Here is a 21,917-nt window from a genome sequence, read left to right as displayed (position 1 = left end):
TGCAGTTACAATTCCCTTCGTCAGGAGAAATGCTCAGAAATCCCATCAAAAAATAAACTAAAACATCCTTAAATGCTTAAGGAGCAATTATGTATACTGCATTTGTTAGGAAATATTTCTGCCAACCTTGCAGACCACAGTGACAATGGCTTATCAGCAGGGTTTTATCTACCAGACCCTTTTAGACTCATTGACTTTCCAGAAATACTGTTGCTCTGAAAATATATTTCCTTTTGGTAATGGGTTCCCATTCCTCTCCCCTGAAGGCACAGGAGCATACCGGTAACATCTCACTTTTCTATTTTCTCTTTAAGTCAAATTGGGTAAAGCAGAAGCTCCCGGGTGGGCATTCACAATACAGCTGGAGATCAGGCAAATCGCTTATTTCCTCATCTATAAACAGTGATCTCTAAGGTCTCTTCCAGCTTTGAAATTTGATTTCTCACAGTATTCTGCATATGTTATATAGGAGATCATGCGACTGGAGACACCTGGAGAATGTCTAAAAGCTTTTTTAAATCACCAAGCAGCAGAAGAGAACCTGGTTCACTTAATAGCGACAGTGGCAGTGTGTGTTTGCAGAAAGCATCTCACCGTAAGTTGGACTATTTTGGCTGGGTGCTTAGGGTATGCAGAACTACAAAGTGTGTGTATAAGGAAGGGTGTGTGTGAGTGGCTGTTGGGGCCTTGGGGTCTGCAGCGGGGAACTGGTTTTCTTCTTCACTTTTATCCTGGTTGCTTCTCTCCAGTTGGGTAGATTATTAAACAACAACAACAAAATTGTTTCCCATATTTATAACCTTTTTCTTAACTTGTTTTAATGACAATATTCACCGTGAGTAATTATGTGTCATATATGTACATTATTTATATAGACACGTTTCAATCTGTTTGATGCAAGGTAAAGTTCATGTTGTCTGAATAATAAATCATAGAAAGAACTTTTAGCAGCTACTCACTCTAACCTTGGTAGTTTTGCAAATGAAAAAAACTGAGCTTCAGAGTGATTAATCATTTAATTGAAGATAACTAGGCTGGGCACGGTGGCTCATGCCTATAATCCCAGCACTTTGGGAGGCTGAGGCGGGCAAATCGCTTGAGCCCAGGTGTTCAGGACCAGCCTGGGCAACATGATGAAACCTTGTCTCTACAAAAAATACAAAAATTAGCTGGGCGCAGTGATGCCCACCTGTAGTCCCAGCAACTTGGGAGGCTAAGGCAGGAGAATCGCTTGAGCCCAGGGAGGGGGACTGAGGGGAGGATGTTACAGTGAGCCAAGATCGCACCACTGCACTCCAGCCTGGGTGGGAGGAGTGAAATCCTGTCTCAAAGGAAAAAAAAAAATAAAATAAATAACTAGTCAATGACCAAGGGAGAGCTAGAACCCTGGCCTTCTGACAACTAAGTCAATCCAGCCTCTATTCTTTTTGGGTTGTTCTCGTCTGCAGGAGTCAGTCACAGCCAGTGAACATTTTTTGAGCCTCTACTAACACCAAGTATTTTCTAAATAAGGAGGCAAGGTCTCTGCCCTGGAGGAACTTGGAGGCCTGGAAGTGAGTCAGCCATGAAAACAAAGTCAATTTGTTATGCTAGTCCCTTACGTATACATGGAAACACTTCTGGGGCAACTTTACTATCTACATCTACAGTCTCTTTAATATTGTAAATTGTTGTAGCTGTTTTTAGTTTGTATTTTTGTTGTTTATACACGGATAATATACTGAAGAATTCTTCTAGACTATGCAAAGATAAGGCAAGAATAACAACTGTTGCCCAAATTAAACTTAGTGATAGGCTTATTTAGGGTGTTAAAGCTCCAAGTACCATATATTTGCTATTGTTTCTTTTCCTGTCATCACAGGAGAAAGAGAGGTGAGGGCTCTCTGTGGCATCATGCCTATTTAATCTACAAGAACAACCATTTATAGACATATGAGGAATTTTTTTTCTTTCCAGGATCGTCATTACAGTTCAAAAGATTTTGCTGTTTTATATTCAACCTCAATTCTGGCTGAAAAAGGACAATTTGTTTCTTTTCAAATATTGTAAATGTTTTTCAAGATGGATTTAAAATATGTCGACTTAAATTATGCAGTTTTTCCCTACAACTTTACAAGTAAATTCAGGATCAGCACTCACAGTCCAATGCCACAGGAAGATTAAAGAAATAACAATTTATACAGATGCCCACACTCCCCTTCAATATGCACATTGGAAAGCAGGTTTAAATATAATTTGACAGGACATAGGCATGGGCAAGGACTTCATGTCTAAAACACCAAAAGCAACGGCAACAGAAGCCAAAATTGACAAATGGGATCTAATTAAACTAAAGAGTTTCTGCACAGTAAGAGAAACTACCATCAGAGTGAACAGGCAACCTACAGAATGGGAGAAAATTTTTGCAATCTACTCATCTGACAAAGGGCTAATATCCAGAACCTACAAAGAACTCAAACAAATTTACAAGAAAAAAACAACCCCATCAAAAAGTGGGCAAAGGATATGAACAGACACTTCTCAAAAGAAGACATTCATATAGGCAACAGACATATGAAAAAATGCTCATCATCACTGGCCATCAGAGAAATGCAGATCAAAACCACAATGAAATACCATCTCACACCAGTTAGAATGGCAATCACTAAAAAGTCAGGAAACAACAGGTGCTGGAGAGGATGCGGAGAAACAGGAACAGTTTTACACTGTTGATGGGAGTGTAAACTAGTTCAACCATTGTGGAAAACAGTGTGGCAATTCCTCAAGGATCCAGAACTAGAAATACCATTTGACCCAGCCATCCCATTACTGGATATATACCCAAAGGATTATAAATAATGCTGCTATAAAGACACATGCACATGTATGTTTATTGCGGCACTATTCACAATAGCAAAGACTTGGAATCAACCCAAATGTCCATCAGTGACAGACTGGATTAAGAAAATGTGGCACATATATACCATGGAATACTATGCAGCCATAAAAAAGGATGAGTTCGCGTCTTTTGTAGGGACATGGATGCAGCTGGAAACCGTCATTCTCAGCAAACTATCACAAGAACAGAAAACCAAACACCATATGTTCTCACTCATAGGTGGGAACTGAACAATGAGACCACTTGGACACAGGAAGGGGAACATCACACACCGGGGCCTATTGTGGGGAGGGGGGAGTGGGGACGGAGAGCATTAGGAGATATACCTAATGTAAATGATGAGTTAATGGGTGCAGCACACCAACATAGCACATGTATACATATGTAACAAACCTGTACATTGTGCACATGTACCCTAGAACTTAAAGTATAATAAAACAAACAATAAATAAATAAATATAACTTAAACATAAATACAAATGATTCCCTTTATGAAAGTCACTATGGTTTCCATTTGAAATTACCCAAGTTTTAGAGCTGTACCGCTGGCAAGCGGCTCTACAGGAATTACCACGGACACTGCTGCTTGATAAATATCTTGCTTTCTATTTTGCTTTGGCTCTAAATGCCAAATATAAAGATCATGTCATTTGCAGTTTCCTTTAAGAAATGGACCCTTGATTGTCGTTAAGAGTCCACTGGAGGTTACTGTCCGGAATCCCGCACCCACCCACAGCTGAGAAAGAAAAAAATATTTTGAAAACAATTCTAAAAGAAAAATAAGAGGCGGAAAAGCTTATGTACTAGACATTCACACTTCATCATTCCTAGTACAACGTTGACCGGACTACCTGCCTGGTCCCAGACACAGTGTTCAGCACCGGGGAGATGGCTTGGTGAGCCCCCACCTGCTTTGAGCAGGTGAAGGAAGACAGACAATTAAATGAGCAATTGCAATGGCATGTGGTAAGTTTCACTGTCAGGCAGAGCTTCCCTAGCTGCATGATAGAATCATCTAAGGGGTGACTAAGTATAAACCTCTGGGGATAAAGTGCAGCTTTGCAGCATTAGGAACATGACACAGGTAATCTACCATGCAGTAAATGTGGAGAAGCCCTGGGGAGGGTAAATGCAGGATGCTATGTGACCATATGGTAGGGCAGTGACTCTCCATCCTTAGCCGGCATCAGAATAACCTGTCGGCTTCTTCAGTACAAACTGCCGTCCTCCACCATCAGGGTTTCATAGGTCTAGGGAGGTAGGAGGTAAAAATATGCATTTCTAGCTAATGCCCGGGGGATACTGATGTTGCTGGTCCCAGGACCATACTCTGAGAACCACTGTGGTAGGAATAGTGATCCCACTTCAGGGAACTGAAGTGAGTTTCCCAGAGGAAGTGATGTTCAAGGTAAACTGCAAAGGCTGAGTTGGGATTAGGAAGGTATGTGAGAATATATGAGTGTTTAAGAGTGTGTGTGGTGGCGGTGGACAAGAGAAGCTGGAAGCAAATGTTTTACACAGACAGGAAAGCTGAGCAAGGGCCTGGAAGTAGATTTGAGGAGCTGAACAAATGTTCGGCCTAGTTGGCTTCAGCTAGGTCACGGGGGCAGCATAGTCCCACTGAGGAATTTGGGTTACTTTTTAATGGTTAAGTGGGAATAGGATGTGATTAGATTTGTGTTTCTGTAAATCTGCTGGGATTACATTATTGAGAATGGGTTGGGTTGAAGTTGGGCAAAACTGGAGAAAGTCTAGTCAAGAAGCTTCTGCAGTTTTCATGTTAAAAATACGATAGTTTCCACATGGATGGTAGCCATAGGGAAGGAAAGAAATGGACAGATTCCAGAGGTATGCGAGACAGAGTAAACAGGATTTGGTGGTTGATTTAAGGTAGAAGAAGGAGGAAATCAGAGTGAAAGCTGGATATCTGGGTTTGGCTACTGGGTGTTCGTGGTGCCTTTTCCACAGGTGTTAGTGAGAAGTGGTAGGGGATTACGCATTGCGATACGCTAAGACTTTCAAACAGAATCGTTCAGAAGATCAGTGGATGTATGGGACTGGAGTACAGTGGGAGCTGGAGATGAATTTGGGAACTTACAGCATTGACATGGCAGCTGAAGATAAAATCCAGGGGGCCTACAGAATGAGCAAAGAGACAGAGAAAAATGGAAGAAAGCATAGAGCCATGAGTTTCGGAGATATTTTTATGGCTGAAGTTGAGACCATCATGTTCATTGTAGGGTAAATGATTGCTATTCAGTCACATGCCTTAGAAATGTGGTTGGATAAAATAAATGTAAGAGAGGGGTTTTCTTATGAGTGTCTATGAGGGTCTATGTATAGATGACATGAGATTGCTTCCTCTTCTTACATCTACAAGAGGGGCTCTTAATTTTCTTTCCTTCCATGTGGCTCGAGAAGAGTCTGCAGTTTACTACAAAGAGACCAAGTGAGGGTGACCACTGGGAGAGCGGAGAGACTACATTACCTGGAAGAAATTTGTGGTTCTCAAATGCTGAGCTCTAAATGTGTCATCTAATCTAAGGGTATCGTGTCTGCCCTTGATTGCTAGGAAAACACTAGAGTTCTAGGGTAAGACACTGGGTGAAGCGAGGTGGGGATGCCTCTTTGTTTTTCCATCCATATGTGATTGCAGTATTTACATTTACAGCACACTGTTTTTTACTTGGCTTGGACCAATATCTATATCAAGAGAGGACATAGGATTTAAAAAAGAAAAACAAAGTTCTACCCTCAGGGAACTTATTTAATAAGGATGTAATGTAACATTTTAAAATCAAGACTCTCTGAAACAGTACATTATGTAGTTGCAAACAATGTAGTTTGATATTAATGGTATGTAAATGAGTTAATATGGAATACATAAACACATAAAAACAAGCCACAAAACCCCACCCTACCTGTTTTTCTAGCATTTAGACTCGATACGGTAGTGCTTTCATTTTCTTCCAGAAAAGGACAGTGGCACCTGAAACGCTGTCACCATCCCCTCTCTGACACACATAAACCCCATGCACAATTCCTATCGTGGCTCCTGGCCTTCCCTTTATCCCCCGCAGCCGCATTCAGCTTTTTGCAATGCTCAGAACGGTGCACACTGGCGTGTGCTGCTGCCACCTAGAGGGCGAATGTGAGAATGGAGCCTCCCCTTCTGTGTTTATGAATCCACACACAGAAATACAGAAGTAATCAACCTTTCTGTGTTTTAATCTCTTTCTTATTTTTTTTTCTTACCTCTTCTCATTTTTTTGTTCTTTCATTTTCTTCCATTTTTTTTTTTTTGCGGGGTGGAGGGATGTGCAAACATTTTTCACAACATTACGAACTCAAAATGTTACCATCTGAACAATGTCCTTTCTAGAGGCATCAGTGGTTTAATACTGTTTCCTGCCGGGGTGTGGGGATGGTTCTCACTGTTTTACCACTATGATTTGGGCTGGATAAGGTATGAAAACTTACAGGCGCAGTGAGAAACAGAACTGGGTCCTTTCACACATGAAAATAATATTTTATAGACATTGTGCTTTCTCTTTTAAGTGGCCTATCCATTATGAGAATATGCCTTACTGATTTTGAAACATTTTTCTTTGCAGACTTGACACCATCCTTCACAATCAAACTTTGCATGGCTAAAATGTCAAAACATGGTGCTAACCCACTCTATCAAACTATATAGTACTAACTAAAGAGCTATAAAACATTCTCTACTAGCATGCCATCTCCTTCATGCTTTAAAGGAGAGATGACTAGAGTGAATTAAATAAAATGAGAAACCCTTCATTTTCACAGCCATTTGCCTTTTCAGATCTGGCAGAACTTGATCCTTATTCAGCTCCCAAAAAGCCCGAAGTGGTGTTTGCCATTTGTATGTAACTGCCACTAAGTTTTATATGGATTTGATGAATTTCACATCTCAGCTTGGGACTACATATAGTTAATGCTTTTTAATCAGAGTATTAATCAATAACATGATTAGGGAAGGATCAATGGCAAATACCAGCTTTTCTAGTGTATCATACATGTTGAAGGCCTAACCCGGGGAACGACTGCCTATCCACCTCTGAGAATTGCCTTTAGGATCCAAGAGAGTAAGAAAGAAGAAGATGTGCTCTTACCATTGTCATTGCCTTGCTTGATTTCCTCTGCTGTTCGATCTATCAATACATACAAAGACCAAACCACACAGGTGATCGCGATTACGTGGAATGTGACAGAGCAGAATATTTTCCTCCTTTCACTTGTGGTCATCTGTAGTTTCTCCCACTGCAATCAGAAACCAAGGACACAAAACTGAATTGCAAACTGAAATTTGCTCTACTTTATTTCCCCTGAACGCAGATCATGGAAACCCGGAAGAAAAGTAGTAATTATCACGGTTTTCGGTTGGCATATAATATTCAAATGGAGTCTTCCAGGTTTGAGATGTAATTATAACCTAGAGGTTACATAAGCTTACATTCATGCATGTATTGTGTGGCCGCTGTGTGGCGTGGCCCATATATATGTGTGTGTATACATGTATATATGTATATATATATATATATATATATATATTCTTTTTGAGACAGGGTCTCACTCTGTTGTCCAGGCTAGGGTGCGGTGGCACAATCTCGGTTCACTGCAACCTCTGTCTCCTAGGCTCAAGAGAACCTCCTGCCTCAGCCCCCAGAGTAGCTGGGACTATGGGTATGTAACACCATGCCTGGCTAATTTTTGTACGTGTTTGTAGATATGGAAGTCTCACCATGTAGCCTAGGCTAGTCTCAAACTCCTGGGCTCAAGTGATCTGCCCACCTTGTCCTCCCAAAGTGCTGGGATTATAGGCATGAGTCACTGTGCCCGGCCTAACTTAAATACATATTAATTTACAAACAAAAATAATTTTCTATTCTCCAAATGAATTAAATCAAGTCATTTCTGTTTTGCAAGCCTATAGTTTCCTCCTCTGTACCAAGAATGAGATAGCTTTAATACTGAACAATTAAAAAATTTCTTTTCAGGATTCTGCCTATCACTTCCTTGTGGTACTAGGTAATACGTAGTAATAAGTAACACTGTCTTCTTGGATTATCACACAACTGGACATAGTGTTACATTCTTGAATGTATAAATTTAATAAGTATTTGAATGGCTGAATGATATCTGCAAGAGAAAGTCAACATTTTCTGTTCACAACTAGTCTAGAAAAACAAATATTATCACTTAGGTGATACAAGAAAATCTGCTGCAGCCTCTTTTAGAGCCACCTTACTTGCTGCTACCGTAAGTGTTGTAACTACTGTGGTGACCGCTGTCCTTTAATCACACTCCTGAGAAAGCTGAGGGCTGCCCCCTCAGTCTGGGAGAGGAAGAAGGCCACAAGGTTTATTGAAGTTATGGTCTATATAAGGGAATATCTCTCATATTTACTTTGAAGAAATAGCCTCTCAAAATATATTTTAATGTCTTTGTAGCAACAATATTACTTCATTATTATGTTAGGAATTGTATTTTTATTTTTCTTTGCATTCTTTCCATAAAAAATTACAGTAATGTTATTAGAAGTGAGCTAACATGCCAAGCTTTTAATAATCTAGGATTCTTTATGTTATTATGCCCTCACTAAAGCAAAATCTTTAGAACTTCAGAAGACCCCATTCCTTTCCCACCCGACCATCACATATGTAGAATTCAATGCGCAACTCAAAAGCAAGATGGTGTACATTGTGGTACATAAAATGCTACCCCTGCCACCAGCTTTGAGATGTGGATAAAATCACACACTCTCTCTGGGCCTCACTGCCTCATCTTCATGAGGAGCAGATTTTGACAGAGGCTGTGACACAGAGGTGGAGAAGAGTTATTCTTCACTTCTTTTGTTAACAAACTAATTTCATTAGGGTTGTCATCATGCCCAGCTTAAAGCTGCCTTTCCAACCTTTCTTGGCACAGGTGGACATTGATTATTTTCCAGCAATGAGATGTAAGCCGATATCTAGTGGGACAGTAAGTTTTTGCCTTTTTAATGTAGGTATTGTCCTTTGATCTTTTCTTTCATTTTCTGTTCTTTGCTAACTGGAATTCATAATTAAGTGGGAGAGTGTCAACAGTCATCTTGCAATCTTGAGGAAAAGTCTTGAGAATTAGAGATTTCTCAGCCCAATCAGCAGCTTGCCTTTGGACATCCTGTTGTCTTCCTGATTAAGCCATTATTTCCCAGGTCTCTGCCACTTGCCGTCAAATGCAATTATTGCTAAAAGAATTAAATAGATACTTCCTAGCTTCTCTTCCAGTCTAAGGAGTAAGAGCCTATAATTTCATTTGTAAGAGAGCACAATACTTGAATTCTGACCTTGATGCTCTAGAGCAGTTTAAACATTTTAGAGAAAGATATATTTTATTTACAAACACTATCCCTTCCTCTCCTCCTACTGGCCAGTCATCACATAATTTTCCTTGCAGGAGTTTGCCAATTACAAATTCATACTTTATCTTGTACTTTGTTTTTTATCAAACTATATTTATATATTATTCCAAGCATAACAATGGGTAAATATTAATGTGATTAGGGAATAAACAGATGTTTCAATTTAGACTGTATTTTGAATTAATCAATCTTGAACTGAGGAGATTTTAATGTTAATTGAGTTTTATCAAAACCTCATATCTGTGCAAAACTGATTTTTTAAAAATCCTGTTTTAGCTTTGGTTTATTGTAATATTAATCTGAATAACACATATAATCATAGAATATTATTATTAGGCAATAGCATTTTGCAATTTAATAAATATTCCTTGAATTACTTCAGTATTTAATACAGACAGATAAAAAGTGGAAGATGGTGCAGAAAAACAGCTTCACATTTTTAAAGTTTCTGCGTTCCAAGTGGATAGAAAACTTGCAGTAACAAAATATTCATATCAAATCAACCCTCAACTATAAAGTTGACTTAAAATACTCTTAAAATTGGGACTTCTTCTATCTATGGAGCAATTTAATTAAATGGCTGGAACACATTATTAAAAAGTAAGGCTCCTCAAATAGAAAAATGTCAGTGGAGCTGACAAGAATGGACCAAATCATTCGTAAAGATTCTTCTAGTTCCAGACAATAGAAGCTCTGAAGTCGTCACTTCTAAATCTCCGTACCATTCTAAGGAGAAGTGAAGTGTAAGGGAACCATCCACATTTTCCACTTTATAAATCCTTACAGGAACCATTTAGAGATTCGCTAGACAGCACACAAGTAAATGTAATGCCACAGCGCCCTCTTCCTAATGACTACATTACTGCATACAATATTCAGTAAACAGGGCTGGCAGAAATCAGTGTACATTATAAACCTTTCCCTTCATATTGTCTTTTCAGGTTTGTTTACAAAATTTCAGTATATTTTGCAAGCCTTACTAAGAATGAGAAATGGAGAAGATAAGGATAGAAATCTTAACAAAGCTGTCATGAAAGTGCCTTCGTTTAATATTTGTGATGCTGAAATTCAGTAGCAGTTCACAAGATTTCCTGATAGGCAAGTGATAACCTGTGAAACTTTCCATAGCATTTCTACTCCCCTGTCCTGCTTTAGCAAATAACGTGTGACTTATGACCCCGTTACCAGGAGTATATTGTTACCAGGAGTTATACTGTTACCATGGTTACACCTCTAGAGAAGGTTGTTCCTGAGAAGATCTTCTTCAGGTCTCCAAAGTGTGGTCCCTGGTCAGCCTCAGCAGTGCCAGCCTCACTCAGGCACACTGCAGGAGCCCGCCACCACGCCCGGCTAATTTTTTGTAAATTCTTGAGCTCCACCTTGGCGATGACTCTATGTTAGGTTTTCCCACAGGACCCTCAGAAAATACAAACTATTGGCTTGTCAGTGATGAAGTAAAGTTTCTTTTGCTTATGGCTTGGGCCTGAGTCGAATATTTTATCCTCAAGTCTCTCGGTGTTGAGAAGACGTGTCTCTCCAAGTGGTCTCGAGAAGGCTGGTGGAAATGGTAAGACGGCAGCTCCCTTTCCCGTTTCCCAAAGGTCAGGGAGAGGGAATGCACGACAACACACACACCATCATACTTTTCACAAATGTTTACACTGCCGACTCCGATCTGCCCTTCCTTAGTCTTCAAGTTCTGCTTTATACCTTGAAGATGGAGGATGAGCTAAGATTGGACAAAAGTAGTTTCACAACATCTTAGCACCTCCCGCATAGGTAGTCCTGAACCTCGCTTTGGACCTTACAGCCCCTGGGTCTTTGGTATTTGTTTTACTGTTCTTGCTTTTGATTTTTTTTTTTTTTTTTTCGGAAGCGCCTAAACAATAGAAATCCAACAGAACTCTAGTATTCACTTAGTAAAATATGACTATGTGTTTTTTCTGAATTGTAGTATAACTTGATGCAAACATTGTTTCTGTGAAATTGTCTATGTGATGAGCTAAATCAAACTGCATGACAGGGGCAGGTTTTCTAAATCAAATTACCTGCATTATATTCTGTCCTAAAATATACATTTACAAGTACTGCCCAAAGAAAAGTGTCGTTTAAATCTTTGTACCAGTGAAGAATAAAGGCAGTTTATCTGTAACATAAAATGCAGGCCGGGCGCAGTGGCTCACGCCTGTAATCCCAGCACTTTGGGAGACCGAGGCTTGCGGATTGCCTGAGCTCAAGAGTTCGCCACCAACCTGGGCAACACGGTGAAACCCCGTCTCTGTTAGAATACAATAAATTAGCCAGGCGTGGTGGCAGAGAGAGAGAGAGAGAGAGAGAGAGAGAGAGAGAGAGAGAGAGACAGGCAGGAAAGACACTTTGCCAAATCCATTTCGTCTTTTTTTTTTTTTTTGACAGTTCAGCTAGGGGTTCCGCTTCGGTAACAGTCACGTGACCTAGAGTGCTTCCCTCTATAGAGTGACTGACCAAAAAATCACCACCAGGTGGCGCAAAGCTAGTACAGTAGCTTTTTCTTTTTCTTTTTTTTTGCTTTTTTTGGTACCGCCAGACCCAGGAGCTCCCAGCCGGCCTAGTGTGCAGGTTCTTCCTGTCATTTTGCATAAATGCCAAGCAACATTTTAATTGTTTACATTTTTCTGGCCCTGCCTGTCATATTGGATTTTGCTGCAGACGAGCGAAAATAATACCTGGAACCGCAAGTGTAAAGGTTATCACATTATTCACACGCCTTAGTAAGATATGCTGTGCTAGAGGATAATAAGTAAACCTTTTACAAGTCCTTGGACTTGCTATGCTGGAGAAATTTCTAGAGGACCCAATCATATGAAGCAGTGGTTCTCAGTGTTTCCAGTAGCAGATGCAGCACAGCAGATGCAGCAGCAATCAGGAAACTTGTTAGAAATCCAGTATTTTGAGCCCCACACCAAACTAACTAAATCAGAAACTCTGGCGATGGGGACCCTGTAATGTGCTTTAACAAGCCCTCAGGTGATTCCGATGCAAGCTAAAGTTAGAGAACCACCTGCCTAAAGAATGACACTTAGCAGAGTTGCACAGTGACCTCAGTGGAGTTTCTATTAGAAGTAGTACTTGTCACTCCCTGTCATGAACTAATTAGCAGTCCAGGAAAGGGTAGTCAACAAATGAATTTGGTTTTCTGGCTGTGATTTAAATATTTCAGGTTGACTGAAACCAAATTACATAATCAATTCATTTATTTGAACTGAAACGATTCAGAGTTAGCTCATTAATCACTAAAGCAAACTTTCATTTTTTGTTTTACTTTTCAAATTAGTGTTTAGGTAACATAAAAGCCTATTAAAATCTAATTATATTAGTAACAATTCCAAATACTCTGGGAGAGAACTAAACAACAGACTCTTAATTATGAGGAGTAACTCTTGAACCTTAATAAATCTTTAAGTTCAGAAGTATGCCTATGGTAAACAATTTCCTTCTTAAAAATGTACTTTAAAAGACCAGCAGAAAAATTTGACCTCTGTAGACCTTTAGTGAAATTTGCTACAAAACTGATGATAGGGAGGAAACAACAAAGCCAGGTAGGTGGTAGGCAGCTGGTAAAGTTCACTAGTTAAGGCACTCAGTATTGGACACAAATCAGGAAGTGTACCCAGGTGCAAACTTGTTCCTTCCTCAGAACTACAGTGATATAGTGGCCGTGTCCCCACCTAAATCTCATGTTGAATTGTAGCTCCCATAATTCCCAAATGTTATGAGAAGGACCTGGTGGGAGATAATTGAATCAGGGGGATGGCTTCCCCCATACTGTTCTTGTGGTAGTGAATAAGTCTCACGACATCTGATGGTTTTAGATCCTGAGGTCTCTCTCTTGCTTCCTGCCATGTAAGACATGCCTTTGACCATCTGCCATGATTGTGAGGCCTCCCCAGGCATGTGGAACTATGAGTCCATTAAACCCCTCTTTCTTTACAAATTACCCAGTCTTGGGTGTGTCTTTATGAGCAGTGCGGAAAGGACTAATACATACAGATAAGCATGTACATGGAGGCTTTCTTACTAAGGGTCAAAACCTCAGATATAATAACCATACATTCTCTATGAGTCTATCATTTCCTTAAAAAATATATTTTCCCCCTAGTTCTCTTCCATGATAGGTCCACCAGTGATAATCATTTGACAGCTTTTGTACATGGCCCAATGTGAGGGGACACTCTATTTTCTGGTAAAGTGCAGCTCCTCTGTCTCTCCTGATAATAGTACAAGAGGAAAGGTCTTGTACTGCACCGAAGATTAGGGTCTGCAATCCAAAGGAACTGCAAGTAGAAACAGTGAGGAATGGGCCATGTGTCCAGATGAACCTGGGAGATCAACAACCCAAATATAAACAGCAAATTAACAGCTACCGTCTTGGGACAGTGTGTGCACATTCTGGTTTAGAATTGGGGGAAGTAGTTACTGAGACTCAGGTTTGGGTAAAGATACCACTGCAAGCAAGTGGCAGTCTTACTGAAAACTTGTAATAAACAGTTCCACAAAGAGGCATATCTAAGACCCTGAAATCAACGGCTTCATTTTGCTGCCACTCAGTTTGAGTCTCCTTTTGCTTTCTGAACTGACGGGTAGTGGGAATCTTTTCTAACTAGAAGTGGTTTTCAGTGTTAGCTGTCTCACAGAATCATTAGGGGCATCAAGTTCTCAATAGACACACTCAGGCCTGGTTGAATCCATCACTGAGGAGTGAACCGTGCAGATGTGCGGTGTATTCTGTCTGTGATTCCACAAGTGATTCAGAACGAGGGCTCTGGGGGCCGGGCGCGGTGGCTCACGCCTGTAATCCCAGCACTTTGGGAGGCTGAGGCGGGTGGATCTCGAGGTCAGGAGATGGAGGTCATCCTGGCTAACACGGTGAAACCCCGTCTCTACTAAAAATGCAAAAAATTAGCCGGGCGTGGTGGCGGGCACCTGTAGTTGCAGCTACTTGGGAGGCTGAGGCAGGAGAATGGCGTGAGCCCCGGAGGCGGACCTTGCAGTGATGGGAGATTGTGCCACTGCACTCCAGCCTGGGCGACAGAGCCAGACTCCGTCTCAAAAAAGAAAGAAAGAAAGAAAAAGAATGAGGGCTCTGGGTTCAAATTCTAGCTCTGCTACTAAGTACTATGTGGCCTTGGGTGAGTTATTTTAATTCTCTGTGCCTCCATTTCTTTATCTGTAAAATGGTGATTAGAATAGCACCTACTTTGCAGGGTAAAGTCTAAGCAACTTAATACATGTAAATGCAGAACACTATCAGGCACTTAAAATGAATTCAATAAATGTTAGCAGTTATCACAACCTGGAGCTTGCAGCACCACATCCAATTAGACTTCAGTTGTCCTTACTGTCTACATTAATGCATCATGTTGATAACATCTCTGAGGAATGAAGATGAGATTTGTTCAGGCAGAATTAAGTCAGCGAAAGCACCCGTTCCCCACATCTATTTTCTAATTACAAATATATTTTTTGGAATATTGAGTCTCATATCAGGAAAATACAATCTGTTTTTATTAACTATGTGAACAAAGATAAGAAGGGTTATTACAAAAGTTACTTTGCATATACTAGGTAGAAACAGCTAAAAGACGGCATAATGATAGCTTCATTTCTGTAAGAAATGGAACAAATATCATTATAGGTTTTAATATATGACCCAGTAACTTATCATTCTTTTTGTCAAATTTAAAATGATATCTTAAGGTTTCATGTTTCCCAAAGACATACTGCTCTGGGTGACAGATTTCACAAAAGGTTAAAGGAACTCAAACATTCCAAATAAACTGAAAGCATGAATATGGGTGTGCGGCTTGGAATTATGTCTTCCATGGGTATTGCAGGACATGAGAAGCAATCTGACTAGAAACGTCCTGAGACTGCCCCAGGGATGCTATTCTGACAACCTTAGTGACTGCAAAATCCAAGAAGCTACCCAAGAATGGATACATGAAAAAAATTGCTCTTTTCCTCAAAAGCGAATTTACTTGGATCTCTACACATGAAGACTCTTACTTTTCAAAAACATTTTTGAGGTTAGCTGATATAGTATTTTATCAAGAAGAGCTCACATTGCTTTGCAGTATTTAGACTAGTACTTGAGACACACCAGTTGAGTAAAAAATAGAGGTGTGATAGTAGGGAAAATGCAACTTATAACATAAATCCAAGCATTGTTGAAATATCATTTTTAAGACTTTAGAAAAAGGTGCATTTACTTAAAGTAACAGTAAGAGATATATATTGTACTGATATGCTTGTCACGTTAGTTTACAATGTGAGGAATATGCTAAGAATTGTGACTCAGTGGTGCTGCTGGATGCATGAGAGAGGTGTTAACAACTGCCAGATGAGAAATTGTCCAAATGCAAAGGTATTAGTAGAGTCAGAGGCCAAGGGAGCATAGAAGATGTTGGAAAGAGCAATGGAGAGCAGAGAGAACTGGGGTAGGAGCAGGAGGCCTGGGATGGTGGGGAGGGAAAGGAGTGCAATGTGGTAGTTAGGTCAAACAGGCTAGAAGCCGCATGGGCAGAGAGGCATTGGAGCGAAGCGACTAAGAACTCAGACTCCTGGGTTAGGGAGACTTGGATCAAAGACCCCCGTCTGACTTGGGTCAAGTAACCTAATCTCCTAATGCCTGTTTTCTCATTGGTAAAATTAGGGATGACAATAGTGTCTCTTGTATAGAGTTTGCTGGAATTATATGGGATAATCTAGATAGTACATAGTAAGCAGACAAGTAAACCAGGCATAAATATTCTAAAAATAGTGTGGTCAGTAAATTCAAAGCTACCAAATTATTTTTATAAAACAGGTAAGCCATTTTATATTCAGTCAACTAAATTATGATTAAGAATTTCTCTACAAAATATATGTGTATTACATGTTACATGCATATATAAATATATATGAGCCTGACGTTAGATTACCAAAATAATTTTTCTTATAAACCTTGTCTTGATCTCTCACTGGTTTCTTTCAAGATTTTCACCACGGATGGGATTTCCTAAAAGTTTCAAGCAAGGTATTTGTAATATAGAAAAAAAGGTGCTGAGTAAAATCGTCCACTAGAGGGAGTAATGATATCACACATAACGATGATTTGAATGGAAAAAAGAGAAATGGAAAAATGTTTATTTTATATATCTGTCCTGAGGGTAGATATAATATGTGGGATTTAGGCACGTTTGCAGTGAAACTGTTGGGATAAAAGTTAAAATTGCAAATTCCTAAGCTTTGTCCCAGATCTATATCTGGGGGTGTGGCCTACGAATCTGCATTCCTGGCAGGCACTCCGAGAGATGTTTATGTATGCTGAAGTTTGACAATTACTTCCCTAAGGAAGGAAAAGTTCAGGGACATATTTTAGAGTGGCATTCTAATATCTGACGGTTTTTCACAGAGTGAATATACTTTCACCTCCTTCCATATCCCCCCCAAAACTCACCTAAATCTGAGTTGATTAATATTGCCATGTAAGAACACAAATTACTTGAAAATTTAATTAATAGATGCATTTAAACAAAGTTCCTTTAAAAATATTGAATCAATACTTGGTTGTCTGCTTTCTCTTGGAGGTTATGGTGAAAGATATTTTATCACACACTCTGAAAGAGAAGTCAATATATTACTGCTTCAGGCATGTTGAACCAGCAGAAAATCTACTGAGCTTTGTCCACGAGGATACTTAATTATGGATTGTGGCTTCATAAAGAAAACAAAAGGAGTAATTGGGTTATATTTCACAGTGGCATAGTCCCTCCTCCCTAGAGATTGAAACCCTTGCCAAGCGGACTCTTGGATGACACTGCCGTTCATGATGCTCTCCCTGGAAGCCCATTTCTGTTGTGGGCTCTTCCCCTCTTTCCTCTTCAGTGAACAGCTGTCGCACATGTGGAATCTGCACAGGTCTGTGGTCACTCTCTGTGCCTAAACGGATCATAGCCTTGCCGTTTAGGAGACAGTGCTCATGTACTAAACAGAAGCACAGACGCTGGGAAGATTAAAAGAGAAAAGCTTTCTAAAAGACGAAATTTTACCCCGTCATTTTCTAGTTGAAGAAACTGAGACCCAGAGCACTGAGCTGATTTACCCAGTGAAATACACGAAATTATTAGATTTTTTTTCCATTCAGGAGCTAATTATTAAAGCATCACAATGTATCGGACATTGTTGTAGGATGCTGGGGAAGAAGATAGCCAAGATTTCTGCTTTGATGAAGCTTATATTAGGGTCACAATTGTGGAATTTTGTGTAGTTGTTAAGATAGGGAACTGCGTAATTTTCCATCAGTAAGAGATAATAGGTTTTGATTTCATAAGTGCTTCTGTCCCTTTCTCAATTCTCTGTTGTGTGTGTTTAGAAATGTCTTTCTAGAATATTCCTTTGGGTGGCAGCAAATAAAAAGAGGATCTTTTTGGAACCCTCTATTTGTATCTACCCACAGTAAGCTCATCTACTGACAATCCATTGTCGATGCTTATTCTCATGGGTCAAAAAAATTCTTACACCCTATTTCCACCCTTTAATAGCAGTGTCACATCTGAACACTGTATTTAATGTAACTGGGTTGATTTTTTTTTTTTTTTTACTCTTGAGAGTCTCTTAGTCACATATACACTCGAAATAAATCATATACATATGATTTATATATAAATAAAACAGAGAATATGTATTTTTATATATATATATATATTCTACTCCAGTTTAAATGAGAGCCAGTGAAACTTTAAGTATTGGTTCCAGTTTTGGATATAATAGTCCTTTAAAAAATAGTGTTTTAGTTACTATATCTAAAAATCCATTTTATCAGTACTTTGATATCAAGCATGATTAATTGGCTCAATATATTACATTTGAATTTGTTTTTGGCATCATATTGACTCAGTGTTTGTTAAGAATTTTGTCCTAAAACTGAAGATTTTTTTTAAAAGAGAAGATTTTTTGGGGTATATAAATTCCTTAAATTGGTTACAAAATATTGTGTGCATTTTTTTTTTTTCCTGGGGAAAGATCCATGATTTTCAATGGATTCTCAAAGAAATCGGAGACATCCAAGTTAAAATCCTTGCTTTAAACTGCTCTCCCTTGAATTGATTGAATAGTGATAGCGCTGGGTCAGGGAAGGGTTGGAGGTATACATAATCTCCACAGGCAGGAAATGAAACTTGTGGTGCAGGGACTTGATATGTTTGGAAATCAAAAAATGACTTTGCAACCACAACTGGCCAAATTTCCTTATTTACAGCATTTAGGATGAAATCCCAAATGTTGATTCTCATCCTCCTGGGTGATGGGAGAAAGTGTAAACTGCTTATTCGTGTTTACATGGCAATGTTCAATTTTGTTTCATTATTTTGCTGTATAAGCTGTCCTATCCTATCATCTCCAAATACAGTTTTCCTCTAATTAGAGAGCAGTTGGTTTGAACCAAAGAAAGCTTCAGGGGGACTAAGCATCTCATTTAGTTCCAAGGATACCAGAATAATTTGTCTGGGTCTTTGGGAGCCCATGCCAAGCGGGTCCGTTTGTTGTAATGATTCCTGAGGCCCTTATGCTCTCTACGTGAAATTTCTTGAGACATAGGTGATAATTTTTCACATTCTAGAACAGATCCCATTTTTCTTCCTAAAGCTTAAGAGTGAGAACAGAACATGAAAGGAACTCATTTAAAAGTTCTTTAATAGCCTGTCGGTTTTCTTCCTCTCTCTTTGGAAACCTAATAAAAATGGGTTAGCCTTACTTTTTTTTTTTTTCCCTACATCCTTCATTCCCACTTATTTACTATTATGATTATTATTTATAAATCTTTATGTTGAATACTCTTTCACTGCAGATTTCTCTGGTATTATTGGATCACAGCAAGGGGTAGAAATTAAATGTTAAACCAATCTAATATTATTCTAGTAATTTGTTCTTACAAAAAGCAAGGAGGTAAGGTTCAGCATCCACACTGAAAATGGAATAGGAAGGTTTAATATTCCCATTTAAACATCTCCTTTCTATTGAAGAACATAAAATTCTTCTGATACTTGAGCTGACCATGACAAAGAGGGGTAAAAAGGAAAAATTTGGGTTCTGTGAAAATACATGGAGTTGCACTGAATAGAGATTTGTCTGAGGAAACTGAGATGACTGTCTGAGCATGAGGTGGAAGGGCACAGGTGAGGGGGGAAGAGTGGGTGGGACCAGATGATGAGGACCCCTGATTACCATCCGGAGCAGGGAAACATGGGGTGTGGAGCAGGCGTGAATGGTTCAATGTGCAGGCAGAAGGAGAAACTGTTCTTCCCAGATTTCCTTCATGAAATTCTTTCAAAAGGAATAATTTCTTTATGACTATTTGGGGTAGAAAGCATGATTACAAGGGACACAAATGTAAGCTGAACTCTTTGGTGTGAGGCAATAGGAAGAGTTTTTCTGTTCTGAGGAGATGCTTGAGCAAGTGGAAGAGATGCTTCAGAGAAGATAGAAGGTTCTCTGGCTTCAGGATGGGTCTTCTGCTACTCAACTTGGTCAATGCTGAAGTGAGTAGATTTAGGGACAAAAATCTATGAAGTAACTGATCTTTGAACTCAGGTTTACATGAACAACTGAAGGACAGCCTGTATAGACAGAGTCTGCAGAAACAGGACGATGAGCTGCAGGCACTTGCAGAGAGCACGTGACGGGTGTGGATTGGCTCAGGCCATGGTTTTGAAATGTAGGCTACGTTTAAGCAGATCTCTAAGGAGTAAGGTAAACAGGCTATTCAGTTGCCAGGGTTTCAAGAAAGGCTGTTCTTGCGCTGTGTGGAGAGTGCACGAGACAGAGGGTGAGCAGCTAGGGTCTACAGACCAGAGAATAAAAAAACTGCTATCTTGACAGTCAGTCTTATTAAACATGACTTCTACTTCAGAGAACATTGATCCTCTCACAGATAAACTCCCTTAACTTCCTGTCCTCAGAATAGATGCATTTATAACTGCATCACACCCTTTTCACTTCCTCCTCTCTTATTTATGAGGACAAAATGTCCCTGTACAGTCCAAATTCATCATTCTCCATGACCCGTGATCCTTTGATTATATTTTTTCATTTATATTTAATTTCTTTCTAGCCCTATAGCCCCCTTCTCTTCAGCATTAAAACCTATTTCTATGTCTTTTTCCACTTTTACAATAGCTTATTTTTTATTAATTGCATGTTCACTGTAGAAAATTTCTAAAACATAGAAAACTAAAACAGAAATAAAATTATTCATAATCTCATTTGCAATGTATGTCCTCAATCTTTTAGTCTTTAAGTATACATACAAATGTATTGGAATGTAAATAGTCAAACCTTTTTAAAATGAAACTTTAGTTTTTGTATATTTTCATTTCTTTGGGGCACTAGCAGAATGCAATGCAGAAATACAGGGAGTGGTTGGTGATTCGGAAAGTAGAAAGGAAGGTTCATTTTGAACTAAGAAGAAGTCAAAGGATGGAGGAAGAAGAAAAAACCACATCCATGCTGGGAGCCTGGATGATGACAATGAGAAGCTGCCCTAGCAGACTGAGGTCACATTGCTCAGGAAGAACTCGGAGAAGAGATCTAACAAAGAACCACTTTGAGAAACATAGTTTAAATGACAGGAACCACCACTGGATTTGAGTCACCTCTTAAAGACTGTCCTTTATTTCAGAACCTCTGATTATCTGCACTTGTGTCCTATGTCTATTATTCCTCACATCAGTGGGGTCCAAGAGGACTTGAATTTATCTCCATCTGTCACTTCAGTCTCTGGCTGCCAAGCCGGGGAGTGTCCCCTTCCTTGCCATAGTGTCTCTCTCAGTATTAATCTGAATAACCAGTGTGGACAATGCCTTCTACAATGCCCCATGACATTTGTACAGATAGGAAGAGTGTCAACCCTGGAAATCTAGTGACATGTCTGTTAAAATATCTTGCCCATTTTTCTTTGTTACATAGTGTTTTCTTATTGTTGAGTTCTCAGATTTCTTTATTTATATGGAATATAAATTCTTTATCAGACATATGATATGAAAATATTATTTTCCAATATGTGGCTTGTCAATTTATTATCTTAAAAGTAACTTTTGAAAAGGAGATGTTTTTAATTATGACATAATTTAATATATCAATTTGTTCTCTTATGTTTCTTGCTTTTGGTGTCATATCCAAATATCTTTACCTCACCCAAAGTCATAAAAGTTTTCTCCTTTGTTTTCTTGTAGAAGTGTTTCTGTTCTAGGTTTTATATTTATAGGATACCTTTTGAGTTAATTTTTGTATATGGTGTGAGATATAGATAATTTTTTTTACATTTATTAAAAAGACCTTCCTTTCCCTACTGAATTGCTTTATCAAAAATCAGTTGACTGTGTATGTGTGGCTCTATTGCTGGATTGTCTATTATGGCCCATCAATTTACTTGTCAGTCTTAACAACTATACTACCCTGCCTTGACTTTGGTAGCTGTATGGTATGTCTTTAAATCAGGTATTATTCCTTCAATTTTGTCCTTTTTCAAAGTTGACTTGGCTATTCTAGTTCTTTTGCATTCCATTTGAATTTTATAATTAGCTTGGCAATTTATGT

The 21,917-nt window shown here is 39.1% G+C and overlaps 1 protein-coding gene across 3 annotated transcripts in view; it reads right to left on the bottom strand.

Moving 5' to 3' along the window:
- The window catches only part of MARCHF1 (membrane associated ring-CH-type finger 1), an 820,720-nt gene that overhangs the window by 14,779 nt on the left and 784,024 nt on the right, over window positions 1-21,917 (bottom strand). For all 3 annotated transcript variants that reach the window (XM_017959171.3, XM_021938129.2, XM_021938130.2), the window contains one exon: window positions 7,015-7,162. In XM_017959171.3, coding sequence (XP_017814660.1) covers window positions 7,015-7,162 — 148 coding nt within the window. The remainder of the gene's footprint in view (window positions 1-7,014; window positions 7,163-21,917) is intronic.

The sequence above is a fragment of the Papio anubis genome, chromosome 3, assembly GCF_008728515.1.
Source record: "Papio anubis isolate 15944 chromosome 3, Panubis1.0, whole genome shotgun sequence".
Classification (NCBI taxonomy): domain Eukaryota; kingdom Metazoa; phylum Chordata; class Mammalia; order Primates; family Cercopithecidae; genus Papio; species Papio anubis.
The sequence above is the reverse complement of the archived record's forward strand: the minus strand, read 5'-3'. Positions and strand labels throughout refer to the sequence as shown.